The sequence below is a fragment of the Ceratotherium simum genome, chromosome 26 (assembly GCF_057802395.1).
Source record: "Ceratotherium simum simum isolate JZ-2026a chromosome 26, ASM5780239v1, whole genome shotgun sequence".
In the NCBI taxonomy this organism is placed as follows: Eukaryota; Metazoa; Chordata; class Mammalia; order Perissodactyla; family Rhinocerotidae; genus Ceratotherium; species Ceratotherium simum.
In genome coordinates, this window is record NC_141925.1 from 13520235 (window position 1) to 13543048 (window position 22814).

Genomic DNA, 22814 nt, shown 5'->3' on the forward strand with positions numbered 1-22814 from the left:
CTGTCCGGCCAGGACTCTGCGAGCGGGGACGGTCTTGGAGTCACCCTGTGAATCCTGGGCTGGGACCTCCCCCTGTCCTTAGTTGAAGCAGATGGGGCGAAACTTCTAAGAATCCTGTTCTCTCTCATCAGTTGGTTGAGAATTCAGCGGGTTGGTTTGTAGCCTTTTCAGACGGCCCTACGTCTCATCGGTCAGACTGGCCTCTCGAAGGGTCCTCCACTCCCCTCCCTTCTAGGAGCTCTGACTGCGTTAACGTGGGGAGGGAAGAGTCATCCGATGCCTTTTCTGCTTTGGTTTCGGCTGTTGCTAAAGAGTGAAACTAAAGAAAGGTCGCCTGTCCTGCGCTGGTCTCCCATTTCCAGGAACTCATCACAGACGCCCTGGGCCCTGGGGCGTGTCTCTTACACGCTCAGTCCCCCACAGGTCTCAGACTGTCTTCAGGGTGGGGCTGCAGGGTGGCCCCACCACACGACTCCTGTGGGCACGGTTGTCCCTGAAGTGTGCGTGACGAGAAGGCGCACAGCTAAGACCCTGTGAACAGTTACCCAGGACCCCCTGGGGCTTCTGTTGCAGATAGGAGTCAGCTCACTGAATCCTCCTGACCGCTCAGGAGGGAGGTAGAATTATTGTTCCCAGTTCACTGGTGAGGAAACTGAGGCTTAATGCAACATGTCGCTTCCATGCCAGGGATGGGCGGGTCCCTATCTGTGAATGGGGCCGATCGCTAAGGAAGAGCTATTTACTGTTGGTGGGTTTAGTCCTTCAGCAGATATTGATGGAGTATTTGGTGTGTGGTGCGGACTGAGTTAGTTTTCAGGACTGCTGTAACAAAGGACCACAAACTGACTTCAACAACAGAAATGTTTTGTCTCTGGAGGCTGGAAGTCTGAGATCAGGGTGTCGACAGGGTGGTTCCTTCTGAGGCTATGCGGTAGGTCTGTTCCCGGCCTCTCCCCAGCTCCTGGTGGTTGCTGGTGTCTCTGGCGTTCCTTGGCTTGTGGAAGCATCCGCCCGATCTGCCTTCATCGTCACACTGCGTTCTCCTTGTGCGTCTGTCTCCAAATTCCCCCCTTTTATAAGGACACCAGTTATATAGGGTTAGGGCCCACCCTAATGACCTCATCTTAACTAATGACAGCTGCAAAGATCCTGTCTCCAAGTACAGTCACATTCTGAGGTCCTGGGGGTTAGGGCGTCGACCTGTGAACTGGGGGCACGATTCAGCCCATAATGTTCTAGGTTCTGGGGAGACAGAAGTGAACAAGATATAGGCAACTCCTTGCCCTCGTGGAGCTGAGAATCTAGTGGGAGAGAGGGGCAGTAAACAGATCAACGAATAAAGATGGCTTCCTACAGTGTTCAGTGCTATGAAGAAAAAAATGCAGAAGGATGAGCTGGGGAGTGGTGGAGTGGCACGTGGCAACTCAAGCAATGTGTTCAGAGAAGCCCTGTCTTGGGAGGTTACATAGGCGTGAGAAGGAGCCAGCAAGGAGATGATGTGGGGAGCAGTGTTCTGACGCCGGAAACAGCAGGTGCAAAGGCCTCAGGCCCAGTGTGAGCCCCGTTTGTTTAAGGAACAGAAAGGAGCCCAGTGTGGCCAGACTGGTGGGCAGTGACGGGGGTGGGAGATGAGGTCGAGAAGGGGGGCCACCCTTCAGGGTCTTTATGGAGAGGAGTTTGGGGTTTGGTCTCAATGCGGTGGGAAGCCACTGAAGGTCAGAGAGAGGAAGCAACTTGTCCGGGGACACACAGCAGCTGCTGGCGGGGTTGGAACCTCAGGTCTGGTCTCTAAATTTCCGGTCCTCTGCGCCTTCCGGGGTCGGGGGCTGCCTGGGGTGGGGAGCTCATTCATTGCTCTGACTTAGTCGGCTACAGGGGTCCTAGTGGTTTTTAATAAGTGCTTTTATTGAGATATAATTCACATACCACGCAATTCACCCATTTCAGGCGTACAACCCAGTGATGTTTAGTATTTTCAGAGTTGTGCAACCAGCACCACAGTCGATTCCAGAACATTTTCATCCCCCCTGAAGAAAACCTCATACCCATTAGCAGTCACCCCGCATTTTCCCCCAGCCCCCCAGTCCTAGGCAACCACTGATGTACTTTCTGTCTCTGTAGATTTGTCTGTTCTGGACGTGTCGTGTGAATGGCATTCTATAACGTGGTGTCTCGTGACTGGCTGCTTTCACTTAGCGTGACGTTTTCAGGTTCATCCGTGTGGTGGCGTGAATCACACTTCATTTCTTTGTGTTGTTGAATCATGTTCCGTTGTGTGGACATGCCACATTTTCTTTATCCATTCATCAGGGGATGACAATTTGGGTAGTTTCCAGTTTTTGGCAGTTATGACTATAAATCCTAGTGGTTTTAAAAGAAAAGTGTTTTCTTTTGCCAGTCTGAGACAGCTGACACTCCCTTCAGCTTTTAAACCCCCTGATGGGAATGAGTTTCTACACGTTCGTGCTCTTGTGTTTGGAAAGTCCTACCTCAAGTCTAGCCTGCTTTCTTCTTGCTTCAGTCTCCTTCCCCTGAACCTCAGCCCATCAAGCCAAGGGCACGTGATGGGTGGCAGCCGCCTGCTTGGTGGGCTACAGTTAGGCAAAAATAATCCTCTGTGCTTTCTCAAGTGACGCGTACGGGTTTAACTGACTCTCTTTCCCAGAATGAAGTCTCCCTCCCCTTTCTGTCCAGGTGAGTAGGGAGCGTCCTGGCTGCAGATGGGTTTTTTCCCTTCCCTTCCTCCCCGGCCACTGGCAGATCCAGAGCAGTTTATGCAGAACGTGGAATGCTGCCAGTTTCTCTCCTCTTTTTTTCCTGAACGTCAGCATTGAATTTGGTGATGAAAATACCATCCACCACCGTAGCCCCACTGGGGCTTCACTTCCCTAAGACACAGAAGCCCTCAGCCTGAGGGTCTGAGATGAAACTGGGCGTCCCCCTCTTTCCACCTCTCTGGAGGGGCCCCCGAGATAAGGCCTGGCATCAGGGTCTCGCCTGGCTCGGCCGTAACCAGCTCCAAGCTGTGGCCCCAGGCGCCAGTGACCTTGGATTTGTTTGAGCCGCATTCTTGGCTCCTCCTAAAGGAAACTTTTTTTTCCGTGTTAGACCCATCAGGTCTTTTTTAGGACACCCAGGCCGAAGGCGGAGGGTGTTTGGTTTGGGGGAATTCTTTCTCGTCGGGATGAGGAAGGGGAGATGTCCCAGCAGCCAGGCTCAGGATGGGGAGATACGCCTCCCGGGGATAGTCATTACACGGATTTCTAGGAAACTTTTTTTTTTTTTTTTTTTTCTTGGTAGCAAAGAGACTTACAGATTGTTTCCTTCACCTTTCTACCTGGAAAGTGAAGAACATTTTTATTTATTCTGCTTTCTTTATTAGGAACCTAAAACCTAGAGTGGTTTTTAGCAGGGAACATTTGTACTTCCTGGAGACACTTGGCCACGTCTGGAGACATTTTTGGTTTTCACCACTGGTGCAGGGGTATGGGGGGGAGTAGTACTGGCGTCTAGTAGGTAGAGACCAGACCAGAGATGCTGCTGAACGTCTACAGTGCTCAGGACGCCTCCCCTGTCCCTGCAACAACAGAATCACCGGCCCACTATGTGCGCCGTGCCGAGGAGAGAAACCCGTTCTGCTCTGACCTCGCACTGCCCCGTTCTTCCCTTGTCATCTTGGGAGAAGGATCTTGATTCCAACAACGCGTCCACTTTGCAGAACCTTGTTTGAGCCATCTCTCAGGCTCGTGACTAATTTTTTCCCTTTTTCAGATTTTTGCTGAATTTTTTTTCACTGGTTATAAAATCAGTATGTGCTCATTGTAGACAATGGCAAACTGCAGAAAAACACCAATAACCAGGAAAAAGAACATCCTTCCACTCTCCCACCGCCTGGGGGGGGAGCTGTGTTCGCATTTGGCCTCTTTCTCTGCTGTCTGTCTTTCTAGGCCTTTTCGCTGACGAGATCAGATCTAAGTGTACAGTTTTGTCGTCTCGTCTCCTGCCCCCTTTGGTCCGACCGTCGGGTCATAGGTGCCTCCCCGTGTTACAGAAATCTCTCGTAAACACCAACCAGCTGCTGGAGAGCCTATCGCCCAGACGGCGCGTTCCTTTCGGCCGTCTCGGTGGCCCTGTTTCTTCCGCTTTTGAAGATGGAGAACTTTCAGGGCCCGGGAAGGAGGGGAGGGGAGGGTCGGGTGATGCGGCCGGTCACTTCCGTTTTTGGTCAAAAACGAGGTGTTGGCTGGAAAGCCGTGACTCGGATTCTTCCCTCAGGGGAGGCTTGCCTGCTGGCCTTTGCCCAAGCGGAGTTCCAGAACCTTCTTGAGTAAAGGCAACATTGCTGGAATAAACAGCGAGCCTCTGAGGTGCCGACTTGGAGGGCTGGCCTCTGGCTGAACACAGCCCAGGAGCGCATATGTGGTCCAGGGGCAGGGACGATGCCTGACTTACCAGCATCAGAGCCGCATCCCTGATCCTTAGAGGCACTCAAGGAACATTTATTAAATTACAAGTTCCATGTGTTTGCTTAAAAAAAAAGAATCTTATTATTTTATAGGCCCCCCCATCGTTGATTTTCCCTTACTTTGCTTTTATTTTTCTTTCTAGTGCTTATCACAGCCTGACATTAAATTCTGGATCTGCTAGTTTGTTGATTGTCTCTCTCTCACTCTTAGAATTTGAGCTTCTCGAGGGCTTTTTGGTCACCTCAGTATCCCCAGGGCTGGGAACAGGAGCTGGCACGTAGTAGACACTCAGTAAATGTGTCCAATAAGAGAATACGTGAATTACGCTTGATTGTTGAAGCCATGCCCTTCGTACGCAGTCTGTAGGTCTCTGGGCTCTGGATAACACAGCCGCCGCGTAAATATCCCAGGTTAGAAGAAAATAGGAGCTGATTTTATCCGTTTCTGTCAGGGCTGGTTTAGAAACCAGCTTTGTGGGTACCAGCTGTGAGATGGGACCACGGTGGCCCACATGGTGCCCCTTCTGGCACTAGAAGGTCAGCTCTGCTTGTTCGCTTGGCCGTTCATTGGTTGATCTCCCATCTGCCCATCAGGGGTGTGCAGAGCGCTGAGGTTTGCCACAGGGAGTCCTGGTAGTTGAGCTGCTGTGTGGAACGGTGCCCCTTGAATTGTGCAGTGCGCATCCTGTATAACCCCACATGGCCATCTGATGGCCTCCAGCCTGGGAGGGTCCAAGATGATGTCTGAGCCAGGTCCCCTTCTCTTCCTGTTTTCTCGGCTCCATGGGTGGCTGGCTTAGAGTAAGGTGCGTGGGGCCAGGCCCCTCTCGTGAGCAACGTCTGTCCTCGAAGAACTAAACGTTGTGGCTGGAGCTGAGGCCTCTGCTGCCTCCCGGCTGTCGTGCCTGCCCTGTCCCGCTGTAGTACTTTCTCTCTTTCCCTCTGCTACCGTGAAAACAGGCGTAAAGATGGAAGGCTGGTCTGCCTGTTTCTAGCTCTCTTTGTGTTTAAACACGTATAGTTAATAACTCAGAGAAGGGGGCTGGCCTCGAGTAGTGTGCTTGTGAGGGATCCACCAGAACACGAGGGATGGGGAAACTGAGGCACAAATGCAGCCGGTCCCTCAGCCGCCCTTGCCCCTCCCCCTTAAGAGAAGACGTGCATCCATCCCCTCTGGGCGTTTGCAGGTGCATCCATCCCCTCTGGGCGTTTGCAGGAAGGGCGCAGGGAGGGAGTTGGGCCGTGCTTCTTAACCCTGTCTTGGATCTTGTGACTTCCCAGGCGGCAGAGGGATGGACGAGGAGGAGGAAGGTCAGTGACCCGGGTCAGGGTTGGCCGTGCTTGTCCTGTTGCTGCATGCCTGCGGAGGGCCCTTGGCTGTCTGCTCTCCACCCCCTTCCATTGTTCAGCCAGCAAGCATTTATTGGGCACCTACTGTATGCCAGGCTTTGTGGTCCGCACTTGGGGATACACTTCGAATCTCCAGATCTGTCGCTCATCAGCTGGGTGACCTTGGCTAAGCTTTACCCTCTCTTGGGTCAAGTGACCGTGACCGGCATGCCTTGACGGAAATCCTGGTTGCGAAATGCCTGGCACACAGTGGGTGGGCCACGAATGGCAGCAGTTTGGTTGTGACGAGACCCCCTGTACCTCCTGGGCGTGGTCAAGCCCTCGGCAGGCCGAGACGGCACAGGGTGGTCAGCCTGATGGGGTAGCTGCGGTGGCTGTGGGTGCCCAGAGGAGGGGTGTTGTTCAGCAGGATCTCAGCAGGAAAGGCTGCCCTGTCTCCCTCTGGGAATGTGAAGGCAGGAACCGGCCGTCGGGGCGGACCCATCCCTCCTGCCGTCCGTAACCAGCAGTGTGTGGCAGAGGGTCCAGACAGAGGGCTCTTTTTGCAAGCGACAGGAGCAGCTCCGGCCACTTAAACAACAAGGGTGTTTACTGGAAGGATACCAGTAAAGGTATCTTAGATCAGCTGGAACTGTCTTTGGTCCTCGCTGGTCAAAGTCCAGGGGGAGGGGTTCTGAAGAACTGACCTGGGCAGGGCCCCCCTCGGCTGGGGGTGATGTCCACCAGGTGCCCCAGGTGGACAGGCCTGCCAAGACCGTCAGAAGAGGGGGCGGCTAGTCCCGTGCAAAGAAGGCTGACGGATGGTGACTGACACGTTTATGTTGCTCTCCGAGGACTCGCAGTCTCTCCCCTTGCAGAGGAGAATTTCCCAGCTGCCCCAGTGGGTACATCGTGGGCTAATTGGATTGAGAAGGGCAGGCAGCCCAGGAGGCCACTGTGTGGACCTGGCGGCTCACACTGCGTGAGGAGCAGGAGGGAAGGGAGGGCTGGGCTTGCAGAGTGCGGCCAGGGCAGCCAGGTGGGACAGCGGTTCTCTGAAGCACCGCCCGCGGGACAGGTGTCTCTGGGAGTGTTTCAAAGTATCCCCATCCCTGCAACAGAGGAAGATGGTCAAAGCCAGGCCTGGGCCCCGATCCTGTGCGTGTGTGTGAGCGCTGGCTGCGTGGAAAGTCCTGCTTGTTATTGCTCTCCTTTTTTGTTTGCTTTAGTGTTTTTTTAATTAAAAATCAAAAGAGGCTGATGTTAAAGGAAATGTTTAAAGCGGTGATCCTCGATCCTGGCTGTGCCCCAGAGTTATCTGTGGAGCACGTTTGAAAATGCAGATGATGATAAGCACACCTCGGTGTCTTTTACTTACTGAGCACCGTGCACGACCTATTCATCCTCCCACCTGTGAGGGTGGGTGCTCTCGTCACTCCCATTTTGCAGACGTGGAAGTTGAGGCTCAGAGAGGTCTGTTGCTTCCCAAGTACCCAGAACTAGGAAGTTCGAGAACACTGCATTCCTGACTGTGCTTTAACTCAGCACGGGGTCGGCCTCGGCCCTGGGGCTGGACGTGGGCATCCCGGGTGGTTCGTTCAGCCGGGATTGAGCATCACCGGCTCAGAGCTCCTCCCCCAACCCAGGAGTGACCCCCAGCCCTGTCCCCTCTCTGTCTTCTGTGCCTTCCCGTGGCCGTCATCTGCGAGCCTGCCTTTTTGGACTCTGCTGTTGTTCATGTCACATCAGCGTGTTCCCAGGTCACTGCTGGCTGCATGTGTATCCCCACTTGCATCTTCTCTCCTGCATCCCCTCCCCTCCTCTTCCGGGGTCCCTGGAGCCCTACGTTGTGCTTCTCTCTCATGCTCTTTCTCTTCTGGCACCAAAGAGTGAGGAGATCATGCGGGGGGTGGGGGGTAGGGGGGGCTGATAAATGTACCGCTGGGCTGTTGGGAAGATTAAGGGAGATCGCATATTTCAGCGCAGCAGCCAGCACTCACTCCATAAATGTGAGCGCCCGTCGCCGAGGTTACGGTGATGAGCGCTGATGCCGGGTGGGTGCTTCCTGTGGCTGGGGCAGATATCCAGCTGGTGTGCCCGGGGTGGCCGCACCAGTTACTAAAATACTTCCTTGTTACTGGGAAACAGCCAGTGCCCCAGGACCCCCTACCCTGGACCTTCTGGACTCGCTGTGATCCAGCAACTGGAAGGTTAACTCCTGGCCCTGCAGGGGGCCTCTGGGACTCTGCTGGCTGGGGCCCTAGTCAGAGCTGGTGGTCATTTATACCCGGGGGCCGTGCTCTGCCCTGTCCCCCGTGTGGTTCTGCAGGCCCAGTGCCCTCGGCTGATGGGGCCCTCGAGATGGTTGTAAAGCACCTTTTCTGCCCCAAGGGAGCGAGCTCCACGCATCTCCTGCACCCCGGCTAGGAGCCCGTCTGTGGCCTCAGCAAAGCAGGTCTTGCTTTCTGAGCTTCCTGGCGGCCAGGTCATCTGCGGTCTCCGCCCGATTGAGAGAGTTTCTTAAATGTCTCTGATTTTAGGTCTGGCTCTCAAAGCCACTGTTCCCTCGTTCTTTCTCTCCTGCCAGGGTTAGCAGGTGTCGGCGGTCCGGGGAAGGAGGTGAAGCAGATGGAGAACGGCGTGCTGATGATGGATGCCACGGGGAGGCAGATGCAGAGGTGAGGGCAAGGAGGGGCCGTCTACGGCCTTGCCTGCGGGGAGAGAGGAGGGACAGGGTGCCAGTGGCACGGCTCGACCTACCAAAAAAGTCCTTCAGCTCCCCAGGGCCATGGGAGGTGTGGGCTTCCTGCCTCCCCTCCCGAATCCTTGGGGACCTCCCTTGCCAGAGCGCAGAGGCCCTAGGGGGTAGCCTGGCGCTGAGCTGCCGGGTGGCCCGACTCTCGCAGGCCCCATGATGCAACCATCTGTCTGCACTCCTGACACTCCAGTTCCCTACATGGTGTGGATCTCTGCTCCAGTCACTCGGGGGCCTGGAACGTTCAGGCTTCGGGAACCAGCATCCGATGCAAAATAGTTACGGTAATTGTGGCCGCTGTGTTTTATGGGCTGTTAGGAGCCGGGCACAGTGCCAACCCTGTAGAGTCTGTCGAACCTGGTGGTAGTTACTGTCATCCTCCCATCTTACAGGTGAGCAGACTGAGGGCTCCCTGCCCGTCAGGCAGCCTGAGAAATCAAACCTGGACTTGAACCCCAGTTGGGCCTCTGAGCCTGTGCTCCTCAGTTCCACACTTTGCTGCTGTGAGGTTACTTTCAGCTAGATCGTCGGGTATTTGGAGGAGCCGCTTTCCGTGGGCTTTGTTGCTTAACCTCTCTGCCTCGGTTTCCCTATCTGTCACTTAGGGTCTGTGGTGTACATGCCACAGAGGGTCACTGTCAGACTCACACACTGTGGTGCATGTGGAGCACTCAGAACCGTGCCCTGTGCCATCAGCACTCAGTAAACAGCACCTAGTTATTACCAGGCAAGCCGGGGCTGCTGGAGTTCCTTCTTTTTTTGGGGGGCAGATTTCACAGAAGTGGGGCTGGGGGGGAAGTCGGTATGAGTGGCTCTGTCCATCAGAGCATTGCTATGGTGCCCTCCTGGACCCAGATTCTTATCATACGGGACAGGTGGACTAGTTCCTTCTGTGTGGGCACACCTGTCGGGGTGGTGAGCGAGGCGTATTGTGTGTAAAACACCTAGAACAGTGCCTCAGCCAGAGTCAGGGGGTGTGGGGGCACCCCAGGGTTCAGGGGGTGGCCAGACTCATCTGTCACGGTGGCTGCCATCCAAGAATTGCAGAGACAGCCGAGATGAGGCAGTGCCTGCAGGCAGCCTGGGACGTAGGGGCCAGTGGTGGTGGGAAGAGAGCCGTGGGTGGACTGAGCAGAAACATCCGGAACACTGGGTGTGTCAGTTTTCTGCTCTGTAACACATTACCACGAACTTAGTGGTTTGTCATCTCAGGTCTCGCTCACACATTACCACGAACTTAGTGGTTTGTCATCTCACGTCTCGCTCTGGGAGCCTGGGCACGGCTTAGGGGGCTCCTCTGCTCAGGGTCCCTCAGAAGTTGCAGCCAAGGTGTCGGCCAGGCCGGGGTCTCATCCGAAGGCTCGGCTGGGGAAGGATCCGCTTCCAGGCTTCACGTGGCTGTTGGCAGGATTCAGCTCCTAACCGGCCACAGGCTGCAGGTGCCCTCAGTTCCCTGCTCCCAGGCCTCCCCAGCCTGTGTGCGTGCTTCATCAAGGCATGCAAACCAAGAAGGCAGCAGAGAGTCGATGACCAAGACAAAAGTCGCACTCCATCACCTTTGCTCCTGTGGACCTGAGCCGTGGCTGAGAGAGGGGATGTTCCTGTGTGCTCACGCAAGCTCGTGAACACACACACCCTGTGTCATTCCCCAAGCTTACAAGACCCCAGAGAGAGGGACTGCCTTAGGGAGAAAAGACAGCTCTGGGCCACACAGTCTGTGATAACCTGTTGTGGTCTGCATAAAGCTGATGACCACTGGTGGGCAAGAAATGCTTTTTGAGTGATGCCTGCATAAAGGAACGGTTCTTCGACGGGGTCCTGGGGCACGGCCCTTCCTCTCTCTGGGTCGCTCTGTAAAATCAGAAGATTGAACTAGTTTGGTGCTTTGTCAGGGCCGCCGACCCTGCCCGAGGCGTCCGTTTGGTTGACAGCTGTGTGCCTTGCTTTCCCCAGACAGCTTAGCACCTCCTCCTCCTACAGCGGGGACGTCAGCCGGCCCCGCAGCAGCACCGCCGAGCTGCAGAAGGCCGGAGCCAGGAAGGAAGACGCCTGGAGGCTGGTGGAGGCGGACAAGGCTCAGACGGGGCAGGTGAGGGCTGGCTCCCTGAACGGTGACGGCTGTCACTTACAGCGCGTCCCTGTGTGCTTCCTCACAGCGAGCCTGTAAAGGTGCTGTTCCAAGTGCTGGAAACCGAGGCCGCAGAGCTTAGGTGACTTGCCCTGAGTGGCAGAGCTGGGACTCGAAGCCCGGTGGCTGGACTCCAGGGCTGGCGTTTCAGTCTCTGCTGTGTTGACTGCCACCGCATTTCAGCATCTGGGGACTCTCGTTAGCTGTAGGCGACCTGGTCATTTCAAATCAGGGCTCCCACAACACGGGGTGCACTTGTACATGAGATGGTTTCAGCTCGTCCCAGCTACAGCACTAAAGAACATTAAATTACATAGTCAGAAAAATATTCTTTTTTCATTTCTCTTTTAGCCCTTGTGATGACATCAGCCAGAAAGTATCACTTGGGTGCTAGTTTGTTTTTAACATCTGTGCTGGCCCGTTCGGGCTGCCAGAGCAGAGTGCCGTAGGCTGGGTGGCCTAGAGATGAGCATTTGTTGCTCACAGGAGCTCTGGAGCTGGCAGGACCGAGATCAAGGTGCCGGCACATCCGGAGTCTGGTGAGAGCTTCCTGGTACATAAACAGCTGTCTTCTCGCTGTGTCCTCACATGGCAGAAGGGGCGAGGGAGCTCTGGGGTCCCTTTTATCAGGGCACTGATGCCATTCATGAGGGCTCCACCCTTGTGACCTAATCCCCTCCTGTAACACCATCACGTCAGGGGTTAGGATTTCAACTTAGACATTTTGGGGGGACACAGACACTCAGTCTATAGCACTAACAGTCGCTAGCTTCTCTTATAACAAGGGGCGCAGATTTCAAGCTCTTGTTTTATTGTGTTTTTTATGGTCATCTGTTTTGGGCAAGTGTCAGTAATTTTCCGTTTATGGTAACGATCGGAAGTTTACTTTTAAAAAGTGTGGTTCTGTTTTAAAAACAATAGAGAGTGGAGTTTTTAAAATAAGTAAAGAATAAGTGCACAGATGAAGGAAAACAGCCGGCCCACGAAGGGTGGGACAGGAGTGGGTGGGGCTGGGGGAGTGTTCTCTCAGATCTGCCTGGACCAGTCTCCCGGGACCCTCTGTTCTCGGCTTGACCCCTCATCTTGCCGTCACACCCATCGCCGGGGGGCAGAGGCGGCTGTAGTGTCCTCCCCCCTTGCTCCCGCTGGCCCTCCAGGGAGCCGGAGAAATGACCCCCAATCAAGGGCTTGAGAAGGAAGGGCCAGAGAGGCCAGGCCATCTGATCCTCATTTAACCCCCACACCACCCAGGGGAGATGGCTCCCACGACTCCCTGCACTTGATAGACACGGAAAATGGACGCTGAGAGCTTGTAGGTCGCCAGCGTTGGACCAGGAGCAGAGCTGGGCTCAGCACGCCCAGTCACCTCTGACCCCAAGCCCGTCACGTTCTGCTGCTCCTGAGGAAGGAGTCCCCAAGGCTGCAGAGATGCGGCAGGGCCAGCAGGCAGCTCGGCTGCATGAGGAAGCCAGATGGTGAAATAAACATGTTCTCAATTCTGGAACCTCCCTCCCCACTATTTTAGTGTGAAAAACAGAGACTTGAAAAAGAAAATCAAAAGGCAGCGCTCACTTATAGATCAGCCCTCTGACCTTTCACCTGTTACCTTTAACCAAACTGTAATTCAGACACAGGAAGTGGGGTGGAGCTGACACTTGGTCTTGGTTGCTAGGCAACACATCACACCTTCCCATTTGCTTCAAACCCTTGGATGACTTCCTGATGGTCCTGGAGTAAAGCTCGGAATGCTGAGCAGGATCTCCCGGGCCCCGTGTGGTCTTGCCACTACCTGTTCTGCGCCCTCATCTTGCTCCAGCCACCTTTGCTTCCTTTGAGTTCCCCAAAGGTGCTGCATTCCCTCCAACCTCAGGGCCTTTGCACATGCTGTTCCTCTGCCCAGAGAGCCTTTTTTTATTTTCATCTGGTTAGTTAACTCTTTGCGGTCACTTCCTTGGGGAAAACCTCCTCTGCTACCCCTGCACCCTGGGTTAGGTCAGGATGCCCAACTTTATGCTCTCTTGGAATCATGCACTTGCAGCCCTTCTCTGTAATTATGTATTTGTCTTGGCTATAAATTGATCAAAGCCTGTCTCGCCACTCGGCTGAAGCTCCGTGAGGTCAGAGACCTTGACTTTGTCTGCTGCTGACTTTCTCTGCCAAGTAACTAAGGAGGAGGGTAGCCTGGGTGTGAGCACAGGTGTGAGCACAGGTGGGGGCTGGACTGCGCAGGTGCTGTCGGAGCTCCTGACCCTGGGGGGGTGTGGGGGCCGCTTTCTGTAAAATGCCTCCTCTCCCGTGGCCTCCAGGTCAAGCTGTCCGTGTACTGGGACTACATGAAGGCCATCGGACTTGTCCTCTCCTTTCTGAGCATCTTCCTGTTCGTGTGTAACCACGTTGCCTCCCTGGTCTCCAACTACTGGCTCAGTCTCTGGACCGATGACCCCATCGTCAACGGGACCCAGGAGCACACCCAGGTCCGGCTGGGTGTCTATGGAGCCCTGGGCATTTTGCAAGGTGAGGCCGCCCCCCCGCACCCTCCCCAGGCCCACCTGGTTTTGGCACTTGGAACTGCTTCCATGTCCTATTATGGAATTGGGTCCCCCCACTTGTCAGGGTTTTATGGACCCCCTAAACTCAGCCAAACTCACACGAACAGTAGCTGTCACGTAATAGACACTCAGATGTTTGTAGAAGGAATGTTTCTTGAATGCTTTGTTTTATGGCCTGAGGAGATACAGGGGAGCTACATTGTGCCCATTTTACAGATGAGGGAAGTTGAGGAACAGAGGGCACCTAGAGCAGTGGTGACAAGGGCCACTCCCCTTGCTGCTCTGCCAGGGTGATGGGGCTTCTGTAAAGTCTCACGTGTGGGCTTCTACCTGCTGCCTGAGGACGGGAATTCATTTGCACTCGATGCTGGCAGTGTTGTCACCCAGGGGACATTGAGCAGTGTCTGGAGATCCTTCTGGTTGTCACAACTTCAGAGTGGGGGTGGGTACTTCCGGCATCTAGAGGCCAGAGAGGTTGCTAAACATCCTGCAATGCACAGCACGGCCCCCCCAACAGAGAAGTATCCAGCCCCAAGTGTCAACAGTGACGAAGTTGGGAAACCCTGCTACAGACCCTTCTTCACGGTCTCGTGAGGGTCCCCAAACGGCATTGCTGGTAATAGCTAATGTTTACTGAGCGCTGACTTGGTGCCTGGTTCTGTTTTAAACACTTTTAGGTATTTTAACTAGTTTTACCCTTGCAGCAATCCCATGAGGCAGGAGCTAACATTTTCCCCAATTTAGAGAGGCAGAAACTGAGGCCCAGAGAGGTTAAGTAAGTTGCCCAAAGTCACACAGCAAATACATGGCAAGGCTGGCATTCAACGAGGCTATCTGGCTCAGAGCCCGTGGTCTTAACCACCATGCTACACGGTCCATGAGCTTGTGTTGATTTGCTCACAAAACTGCGTGGGTCTCTCCACCTGTGTGTACATTCGATACATGTGATACATATGCATATACACTAAATGTGTGCATTTGACGTTTTGAGCACTTCTGTGCACCAAGCACCTGGGCAGGGGGACCCTTTACATTCTGCAGTGCTGCCGGGTAAGTACGCTTGTCCCCGCATTACAGTTGAGGAAACTGAGGTACAGAGAGGTTAAGTGACATGTGGAAGGTCGCATGGCTGGTGTGTGGCGGAGAGGGGATTTGGCGGTGTTGGCTCTGGAGCCCGACATTTTAGCACCTGCCTCTTGGGTTTCTTCCTCCATCGCTGTCAAACCGCCTCTCTGCCCAGACCCAGCGCCCTCCTGTGGGTCATTGGGAGGAGCGACACGTCTCATGCTCTCCAGGAGATGGCTTTGAAAACAACCAGAAGAGCAGACCTGGATTTCTTAAATTTCTCAATCCCTAAACCCCCTCTTAGGGCCAGGGCCTGTGGCCTCCAAATTATCATTGAGGGACGGTGGAGCACAGAGAGGGTGTGATGTTGACCTGGGCTCACACAGCAGCAGTGTCCGTCTAGAGCTGTGCTGTCCAGTATGGCTGCCACTGGTCACATATGGCCATTTGAATCTCAATTCCTTAAAATGAAATAAAATTAAAGTATCAGTTACTCAGTTGCACTAGCCAGATTCCAGATGCTCAGTGGCCACCTGTAGCTAGTGCTACCATCTTGGACAGCACCCATCTGGAACGTTTCCATTACCATGGAAAGTTCTCTTGCACAGCGCCGGTCTAGAGGAACACGGCATACGGATTGAGAGCATGGCCCTGGGGCAGGCGGCCTGGATTGGAACCCCAGCTCTGCTTCTGACTGGCTGAGTGCATTGAGGGCAAAGGAGTTGCTCTCTCTGGGCTTCGGTTTCCTCGTCTGTAAGATGGGTCCTAACTGAACTTATATGGAGCCACCGTGAGGATGAGAGACGTGTAGAACTCGAGCGCAGTGGTTAGCATACAGTGAGTGCTCAATAAGTAACAGCCACTGTGATGATTCTGATGAGAAGCTGGGGTCCCAGGCCTGCTTCATCGACACGGCCGCATAGCCCCTCGTCCTGCCCACAGCTGGACCCCCTCCCGTGGCGGAGTTTAACGCGCGCGTGTCTGTAGGTGTCTCGGTGTTCGGCTACTCCATGGCGGTGTCCATCGGGGGGATCCTGGCCTCCCGCCGCCTGCACTTGGATCTGCTGCATAACGTCCTGCGGTCGCCCATGAGCTTCTTCGAGCGGACCCCCAGCGGGAACCTGGTGAACCGCTTCTCCAAGGAGCTGGACACGGTGGACTCGATGATCCCGCAGGTCATCAAGATGTTCATGGGCTCCCTGTTCAACGTCGTCGGCGCCTGCGTCATCATCCTGGTGGCCACCCCCATTGCCGCCGTCATCATCCCGCCCCTGGGTCTCATCTATTTCTTCGTCCAGGTGAGAGGTGGGGTCTCGGCGTCCAGGAGGAGCCCCACGGTGTATTGGGCTCCCATGCGAGCTAGGGGCTCACTCCATCTTACCATTTCCTGGTGGGGAGCTGTGGAGGGTTTGCGGGAGGAGGGTTAGATTTGCTTTTGTCAGTTCCGAATATCTAAGTTGATTGTTTTTAGCTTGCGAGAAGCAAATGTCCTTTTTGTCTAATAATAAGGGTTTTTTTGGTAGCTGTGAGTTACAAAAGGAAAAAAAAAGCCATAACCATAAAGACACCTTTATTATTCAAATTTCTTTAAGTATGAAATTCTTTAGGTGCTAAGCCTGCTGCAGATAATGGAGATGTGAATAACAGCTGCTTAAACAAGATAGATGTTGATTTTTCCCTCTCATAATAGAAATTTAGAGGTATGCCATTCAGGGCTGGTGTGGCAGCTCCGTGAGTGTGTTAACATCCCATACTCCTCCATTGTTTTTTTCTTCTACCGTCTTTGCACAGGCCTTCCATTCTTAAGTTGGTCTCATGGTCCAGTATGGCTGCTGGAGCTCCAGCCATCACATCTGTATTTCAGAAAATAAGACTGAGGAAGGGGAACAGGGCAAGGGAAGCATATGATAGCCGAGTCAGCATCAGCTGTGGCGTCTTAGGTTATTGCAGCATATAGATTGTGTTTCCAGTTGACAGATGAGCACGTGGAAGCCTGAGTGGCAGAGCTGGGAGTGTGAGCTCACGTCTATCTGATTCCAGAGCTTGTGCTGGTGACTGCAGTGCTGCACTGCCCGTTCTTGCCCCTAAAAGGTTACTGCAGCACACTCGCCCGGGGCGGTGGAGGGGGGCGGTGGTTTACATGGGAGCGTAGGGACTGCAGCTCGAGAGGAGAGCGAGGAACCACAAACCCTCCGTCCCTCAAAGTGCCTGCTCCTGTGGGGTCCCAGAGGCCTCGTTCCCATTGGCCGACCCTCGGACCCCGCCACACCGTGGCCCAGTGAGTGGTGGGCCTGAGCAGAGACGCAGTCAGCGAGAGCAGGTCCAGTTCCCGGACCCCACTGCATTCTCTTTCAATTGGTGCCAGCCTTTTTGGGAAAATCATTCAGCTGCATTTACCAAAAATATTATTCATACCCTGGCTGAGAATTTTCCTGAAGGACCCAGTGCAAAAGAACAAAATGGGCCCAATGCGGCGCTGGAGGCAGCTAGATGTCTGCCAGTAGCAGGACCTTGAGTGCCCAGGAGTGATTCCGTGATGGGATCTCATGTCCCTCTGACGGGAAGAATCAGGAAGACACTGTTGCAACACCGACAGTTTTATTTTTAAACAACAAAGGAAGTGAATTGAGCAAAGGAGCACGTTGTCTACACCCTGTCATTATAACGAAGACGAAACGCATCATGTGCGTGGGCAAGACTGGAAGGGGAGGCAGAAAAATGCAGACATTGCCTTTCTGTGGGTTGGGATTATGGGAGAGTTTATTTTTTTTAATGGCTTTTAGCTAAATACACCTTACCCTAGATATCATCTAGCAGTCTTTCTCAGTGAATATGCAAAAGAAAGGAAAGAATGTACCTGGCAAAAAAAAAAAAAAAGGGCTAGAATGTTCTTAACATCTTGATTCATAATAGCCCCAAACTAAGAATAGCTCGAGTGTCCATTACAGGAGAATGCATAAATACATTGTGGTATTTTTATACAATGGAAACGACTCGGTAATAAAGAGGAGTGAACTGGTGCAATGTGGATGAATCTCGCAGACACTATATTGATCAAAAGAAGCCAGACACAAGAGTGTGTGCTTCCGTCTCTGTGAAGTTCAGTGACAGGCAAGAGTGGTGTGGCGATCGAAGTCAGAATAGTGGCTGTAGGGGTATTGACTGTGAGAGGACACGAGAATTTTCTGGGTGCTGAGAATGTTCTAGAATTTGATCAGGTCATCGGTATGCAGGTGTAGGTAAATGTAAAAATTCATCAAGCTGTAAGGATTTAATGCATTTTCCAGTGAATCTATGTTATATCTCAATTAAAAAGTGGCTTTCAGCTGTATGCACGTGTGGGTGTGTATACACACACACTCTCTTGCTCTCTTGGGAAAAGATCTTAAAGGTTATACGCTGAAATTTGAATAGTGCTTGTCTCAGGATAGTGGACTTAATGTAATGTTTATTTAATCTTAACTGTATCACCCCCAAAATTTTTAAACGGATATGCATTACTGTTTTAATTTAAAAGCAAGTCACTTGTATAAAAAGGCAAAGGGAGAGGTAGGGTAATGTGGGGTTCTGTTGGGGCTTCCGTGTTGCTGGAATAAGGCATTTCTACCTTATGGGATTGCTTGGCGTCCATGAAAACCCCCCGGCCACCTTAGCTCTCCGCCCGCTCCTGGCACACGGCAGGCGCTTGTCGAGTGGTTATTTTCATTCATGAGCACCGGGCCCTGCCTCGGTCTCTGGAAGAGTAAGGTAAGTCCAGGGGGGTGGATTAAATCTCCTGAAAAGAGTTTAAAAGGGATGCTAAATAATTATTTTAAAAAAGTCATGTCATTCCCTAACAAAAATTTGTCCCGGGTTAGAATTTTACAGTAAACAAAATTCTGAGGACCTGACAAGTGGAATGAGTTGAGCGGGTAAAACACTATGATTTCCCTCCAGGATGTTTAGAAAGAAAGGGAGAGGAGGGGATCGCTGAGGGTAACGAGGGCGGATCCCGTGGGGCCCTGAGCTCTGCCAAGGAGTCTGCATTTTGTTTGAGGCACAGGGAGCTGCTGGAGGAGGGCTGTCCTCTGACCGTGTTCAGGGGTGGGCAGAACGGCCGTTCTGAGACTGCCCGGGTTGGTGTGGTCCCGGTTGGCTTACAGAGTTTCTGGGCCCCCAGAAGGCTGCCCAACTGTGGGTTCAGATGACCGCGTGATCTGCCGTCCGGAAAGCAGCCCCCGACCTCAGAGGCCCCCTGCCTGTGCTCTCCGTGGAAGGTCTCTGCCCCAGCGTGGCCCAGGGCACCTGTCGCAGGGCGGGAGGCAAGGAGGCTGTGTCCCGACCACCCTTCGTTCATTCGTCCAGTAGGGAGCGTGGGCCTCACTGTTCCATGTGTACAGACCAGGAAACTAAGGCCAAGAGAACAGAAGTGTCCTCAGATGACCAGTCCAGCGTCTGGTCACAGCTCCTCGGAGCTTCCAGCGGGCCATTTGCGTCTGTTCCGTCTCTAGCAGGAGCTCGTCGAGCGCCTCCCTGTGCTGGCCCTGGCCGCGTGCCCAGGGTGGGCAGGAGTGGAGCAGGTGTGCTCGCTGCGCACGGGGACGGGCTGAGTCAGGATTTGAACTGAGGCTGCTTGTCCTCAAAACCTGTGCCTGCAGCCATACTCCCAGGTCCATAAACCCCAGAGGTCAGTGGCTGCTGAGGGGCAGTGCAGTGCAGGGGTTAGCACTCTGCCGCCGGACCGTCTGGGTTCGAGTCCCAGCTCTGCCACTTCCTAGCCGCTTTAGAGAAACGGTCAACCTGCATCTTTGTGGCTTAGTTTACTCGTCGTGAAATGGGAATGAGCACCTCGTAAGGTTTTGGTGAGGTTTAAATTAGCTGATGTGAAAGGACTTAAAACGATGCCTAGGATGGTGGGCTCTCCATAAGCGTTAGCTGTTTTTACTGTCATCACTGCTGTCGTCGTTATTGTTGGCCCCTGTGCCTGCAGTTCACCAGGTGAGTGGAGACACCTGTTAAGGCAGCCCAGCTCCAGCGTTTTGCCTCCTGGAGGTATTTATGTCCAGACCTTCTCCCGCACAGCCGCGGGAGGATGGGGTGAGGGGAGCTCCGCCAACTCTGCCGTGCATTCTCTCCCCCTAGAGGTTCTACGTGGCCTCGTCCCGGCAGCTGAAGCGCCTCGAATCGGTCAGCCGCTCCCCGGTTTATTCCCACTTCAACGAGACCTTGCTGGGGGTCAGCGTCATCCGGGCCTTCGAGGAACAGGAGCGCTTCATCCGCCAGAGCGACCTGAAGGTGGACGAGAACCAGAAGGCCTATTACCCCAGCATCGTGGCCAACAGGTGGGCGCCCTGGCCTGTGGGAGGGGGCAGAGGAGGAGGGTGAAGCCACACTCAGACCCTCACAGCAAGGGTGGTTAGACGTGGCAATAGGAAGGACGGGAGGACCATTACCAGCAGACAGGAAGGAGTACTGTAAGCACACAGCACACCAGGGGCATGTAAGCGCAGGGACAGAAGTCTTCTGGAGTCAGGGGATACTGCAGGAATGTCCTTGAGCTGTCGTCCTGGTGATACAAGAGCATCGGTGACAGGCAGGCTCAGCAATGGGGTATTTTTGTGCCCTGTTTCTCAGCTGAGGGGTGATCACCCACCACCCTTCATGGGGTGAGGACTGGAAGCAGTTTATTAATATTAGGTTGAACCAGGTGACCCTGCCATTTGGGGGGTCAAGAATGGCTGAGGAGCATCAATCGAAAAAATGACGCGGGTCAGCCCCGTGGCTTAGCGGTTAAGTGTGTGCACTCCGCTACTGGCGGCCCAGGTTCGGATCCCGGGCGCGCACTGACGCACCACTTGTCCAGCCATGCTGAGGCCACGTCCCACATACAGCAACTAGAAGGATGTGCAACTATGACATACAACTATCTACTGGGGCTTTGGGGGAAAAAGAAAAAGGAGGAGGATTGGCAATAGATGTTAGCTCAGCGCTGATCTTCCTCACAAAAAAATGATAAATAAAACTGTTAAAAAAAAAATGACACAAGTTTGCTAATTATTGACTGAATTTGGAACAAGGTCTGGTTTATCCCCAGAAGAGTATCCTCCTCACTCACTTGCATCCTGATGTATTTTTTGAGATGTGGGATAGAAAACTCTGGGGAGGGGCTGACAGCCCCCTGGAAGTGACCCCTTGTTACCAACCATCAGCTCATCATAATAGGATAACCCTACAGTGTGAGGCTGGGTGGGGAGACCATGAATTACTGGCGACCTTGCAGAGTTTTTAGGGAGTTTGTCCAAATCTGGGTGTGTCTGTGGGAGCAGCTCACACCCGTGGGATCTTAAGGGCTGTAGTGGGAAAAAGGTCGACAGTACCATCTCCCCGGGTAGCTTTCTATTTTAAAAACTTAAAATAATATTCCTATTATTATTCCTATTACCAAAGTTAGCTTTAAGCCAAGAAAATATCTGTTTATGTTTTAAATGGTAAAATAGTACATTTTAATGTTTCTGAAGTGAGGATGACCTGGGTGTGGGAACCTTACAGCTACATGGAAAATGGTACTTTATTTCTCTCTCCCCCCCTCTCTTCTGCCAAGTGAAGGTTATTTTAAATCAGTGGTGCCTCTTACAGTTGATGACTTCTTACTTATTATTTAGGAGTTTTCCAGGACATCTTTTTTAAAAAAATGCATATAGGGGTATATTCTACAGATTTCAGTGAGAAAAAGTCGGTTCTTAAAAGGGCAGCCTTCAGCTTCCTGGGAAGATTGCTTCTGGAGACCTTGGTTTTAATCTCTGGGGTTGGCAGATGAATGAGGATTACTGAAATCGTGTCCCTTTGGCCCTCCTTCCCCGAGTCCTTGGAGCAGGCAGAGCAGGCTCTCTCGGGAAGGACTGGGAGTTATTTCAGTTAGCAGAGTGCCCCCCTTTGAACTGGAAACCAAGTCTCTGAAAAGCTGACTCGGCGCGTCTGTCCATCTCTCTGCCTGTGTGTCCCCGCACAGGTGGCTGGCTGTGAGGCTGGAGTACGTGGGCAACTGCATCGTCCTGTTCGCCGCCCTGTTCGCTGTGATCTCCCGGCACAGCCTCAGTGCTGGCCTGGTGGGCCTCTCGGTGTCCTACTCTCTGCAGGTGAGAAGGGACACGCTTGGCTGGATTTCCCATTTCTCTTAATGGGGGAGCCGGTTGTCAGGTTCTTGGGCCTTTGCCTTGGATCCTCGCAGGAGTCCGGGGGGAAGGGGGCTGAGTGGAGTTGGAGGGGCAGGTCTAGAGCTCAGTGCCCGACTGGAACCAGAGAGAAATTAGACGAGTGGCCGAGATTCCTCCATCAGTCAAGGAAAGCCCTTGATGGCCTGAGAGGATGCCTCCAGCTACAACACAAATGCTTCTGACGCTATGAATTTCCCTCAAAGCACTGCTTTAGCTGCATCCCCCAAATTTCGACACGTTGAGTTTTCCTATTATTATCTAGTTCAAAATACTTTCTAGTTTTTGTGGTGCTTGCTTAAGAGATGCAGTGTGGCACATCTGGGTGATGGCTGTAGGTGGGGTTGCTGTTTTCTGTATCTTTCTTACCTGAAATATTTAATAATTCATAATGACTTCATTAAAACAAACCAACTCACGCTCACTCCAGAGGCTCCACGTCACTCTTCCCCTCGCAGGTCACCACCTACTTGAACTGGCTCGTTCGGATGTCATGCGAGATGGAGACGAATATTGTGGCCGTGGAGAGACTCAAGGAGTATTCAGAAATTGAGAAGGAGGTAAGCCCCTGGCCTGACCCCTTGGCCTCGATCTTCAGTGTGGCTTTACCCCAAAGAACCCTCTGAGCCATACTGTGTGTGTGCGAACAGTCAGCCTCTACCTGAGAAAGATAGTCTTCTGTTATTTGTTATGTATTTTTATGGGGGCTTCTATTATAGAAAATGAGACTAGTTTCCTCTTTAAATAAGTTTAAAAATTAAATACAGATGAGTTGATTAGAAGTATTGAAAGTCACGGGGGCCGGCCTGGTAGCGTAGTGGTTAAGCTTGCATGCTCCACTTCAGCGGTCTGGGGTTCACAGGTTCGGATCCCAGGTGTGCACCTATGCACTGCTTGTCAAGCCATGCTGTGGTGGTCCCATATAAAGTGGAGGAAGATGGGCATGGATGTTAGCCCAGGGCCAGTCTTCCTCAGCAAAAAGAGGAGGATTGGCAGATGTTAGCTCAGGGCTGATCTTCCTCACACACACACAAAAGTATTGAAAGTCAGTAACAGGACAATCAGTATATAGATATTGTAAAAATCATGAATCTGGTAAGGAGTTGACCAAAGTTTGGGGGAAACTCTGCAGTTTAACCCAAGTCGCCGTTTTATAGATGGAGGCAGAGGGTGCCTAGGCAGGGACGATGGCCACTCCAGGGGCGCACGTGGTCAGTAGAAGACCTTGGGAGTAGGACCCAAATCTCCAGACTCCTATGCCACATAGCCCCTAATTGCTGCCTCATTCTGCCTGCACACTGCCACCTAGTGGCAGTAGTGGTGATAATAATGA

At 53.1% G+C, this 22814-nt stretch overlaps 1 protein-coding gene across 1 annotated transcript in view; it reads left to right on the forward strand.

Annotated features, from left to right (window-relative positions):
* Window positions 1–22814, forward strand: part of ABCC1 (ATP binding cassette subfamily C member 1 (ABCC1 blood group)) — a 124344-nt gene that overhangs the window by 92070 nt on the left and 9460 nt on the right. The window contains exons 20-26 of the mRNA XM_087417011.1: window positions 8382–8472; window positions 10503–10638; window positions 12984–13191; window positions 15279–15589; window positions 19413–19612; window positions 21280–21406; window positions 21940–22041. Coding sequence (XP_087273137.1) covers window positions 8382–8472; window positions 10503–10638; window positions 12984–13191; window positions 15279–15589; window positions 19413–19612; window positions 21280–21406; window positions 21940–22041 — 1175 coding nt within the window. The remainder of the gene's footprint in view (window positions 1–8381; window positions 8473–10502; window positions 10639–12983; window positions 13192–15278; window positions 15590–19412; window positions 19613–21279; window positions 21407–21939; window positions 22042–22814) is intronic.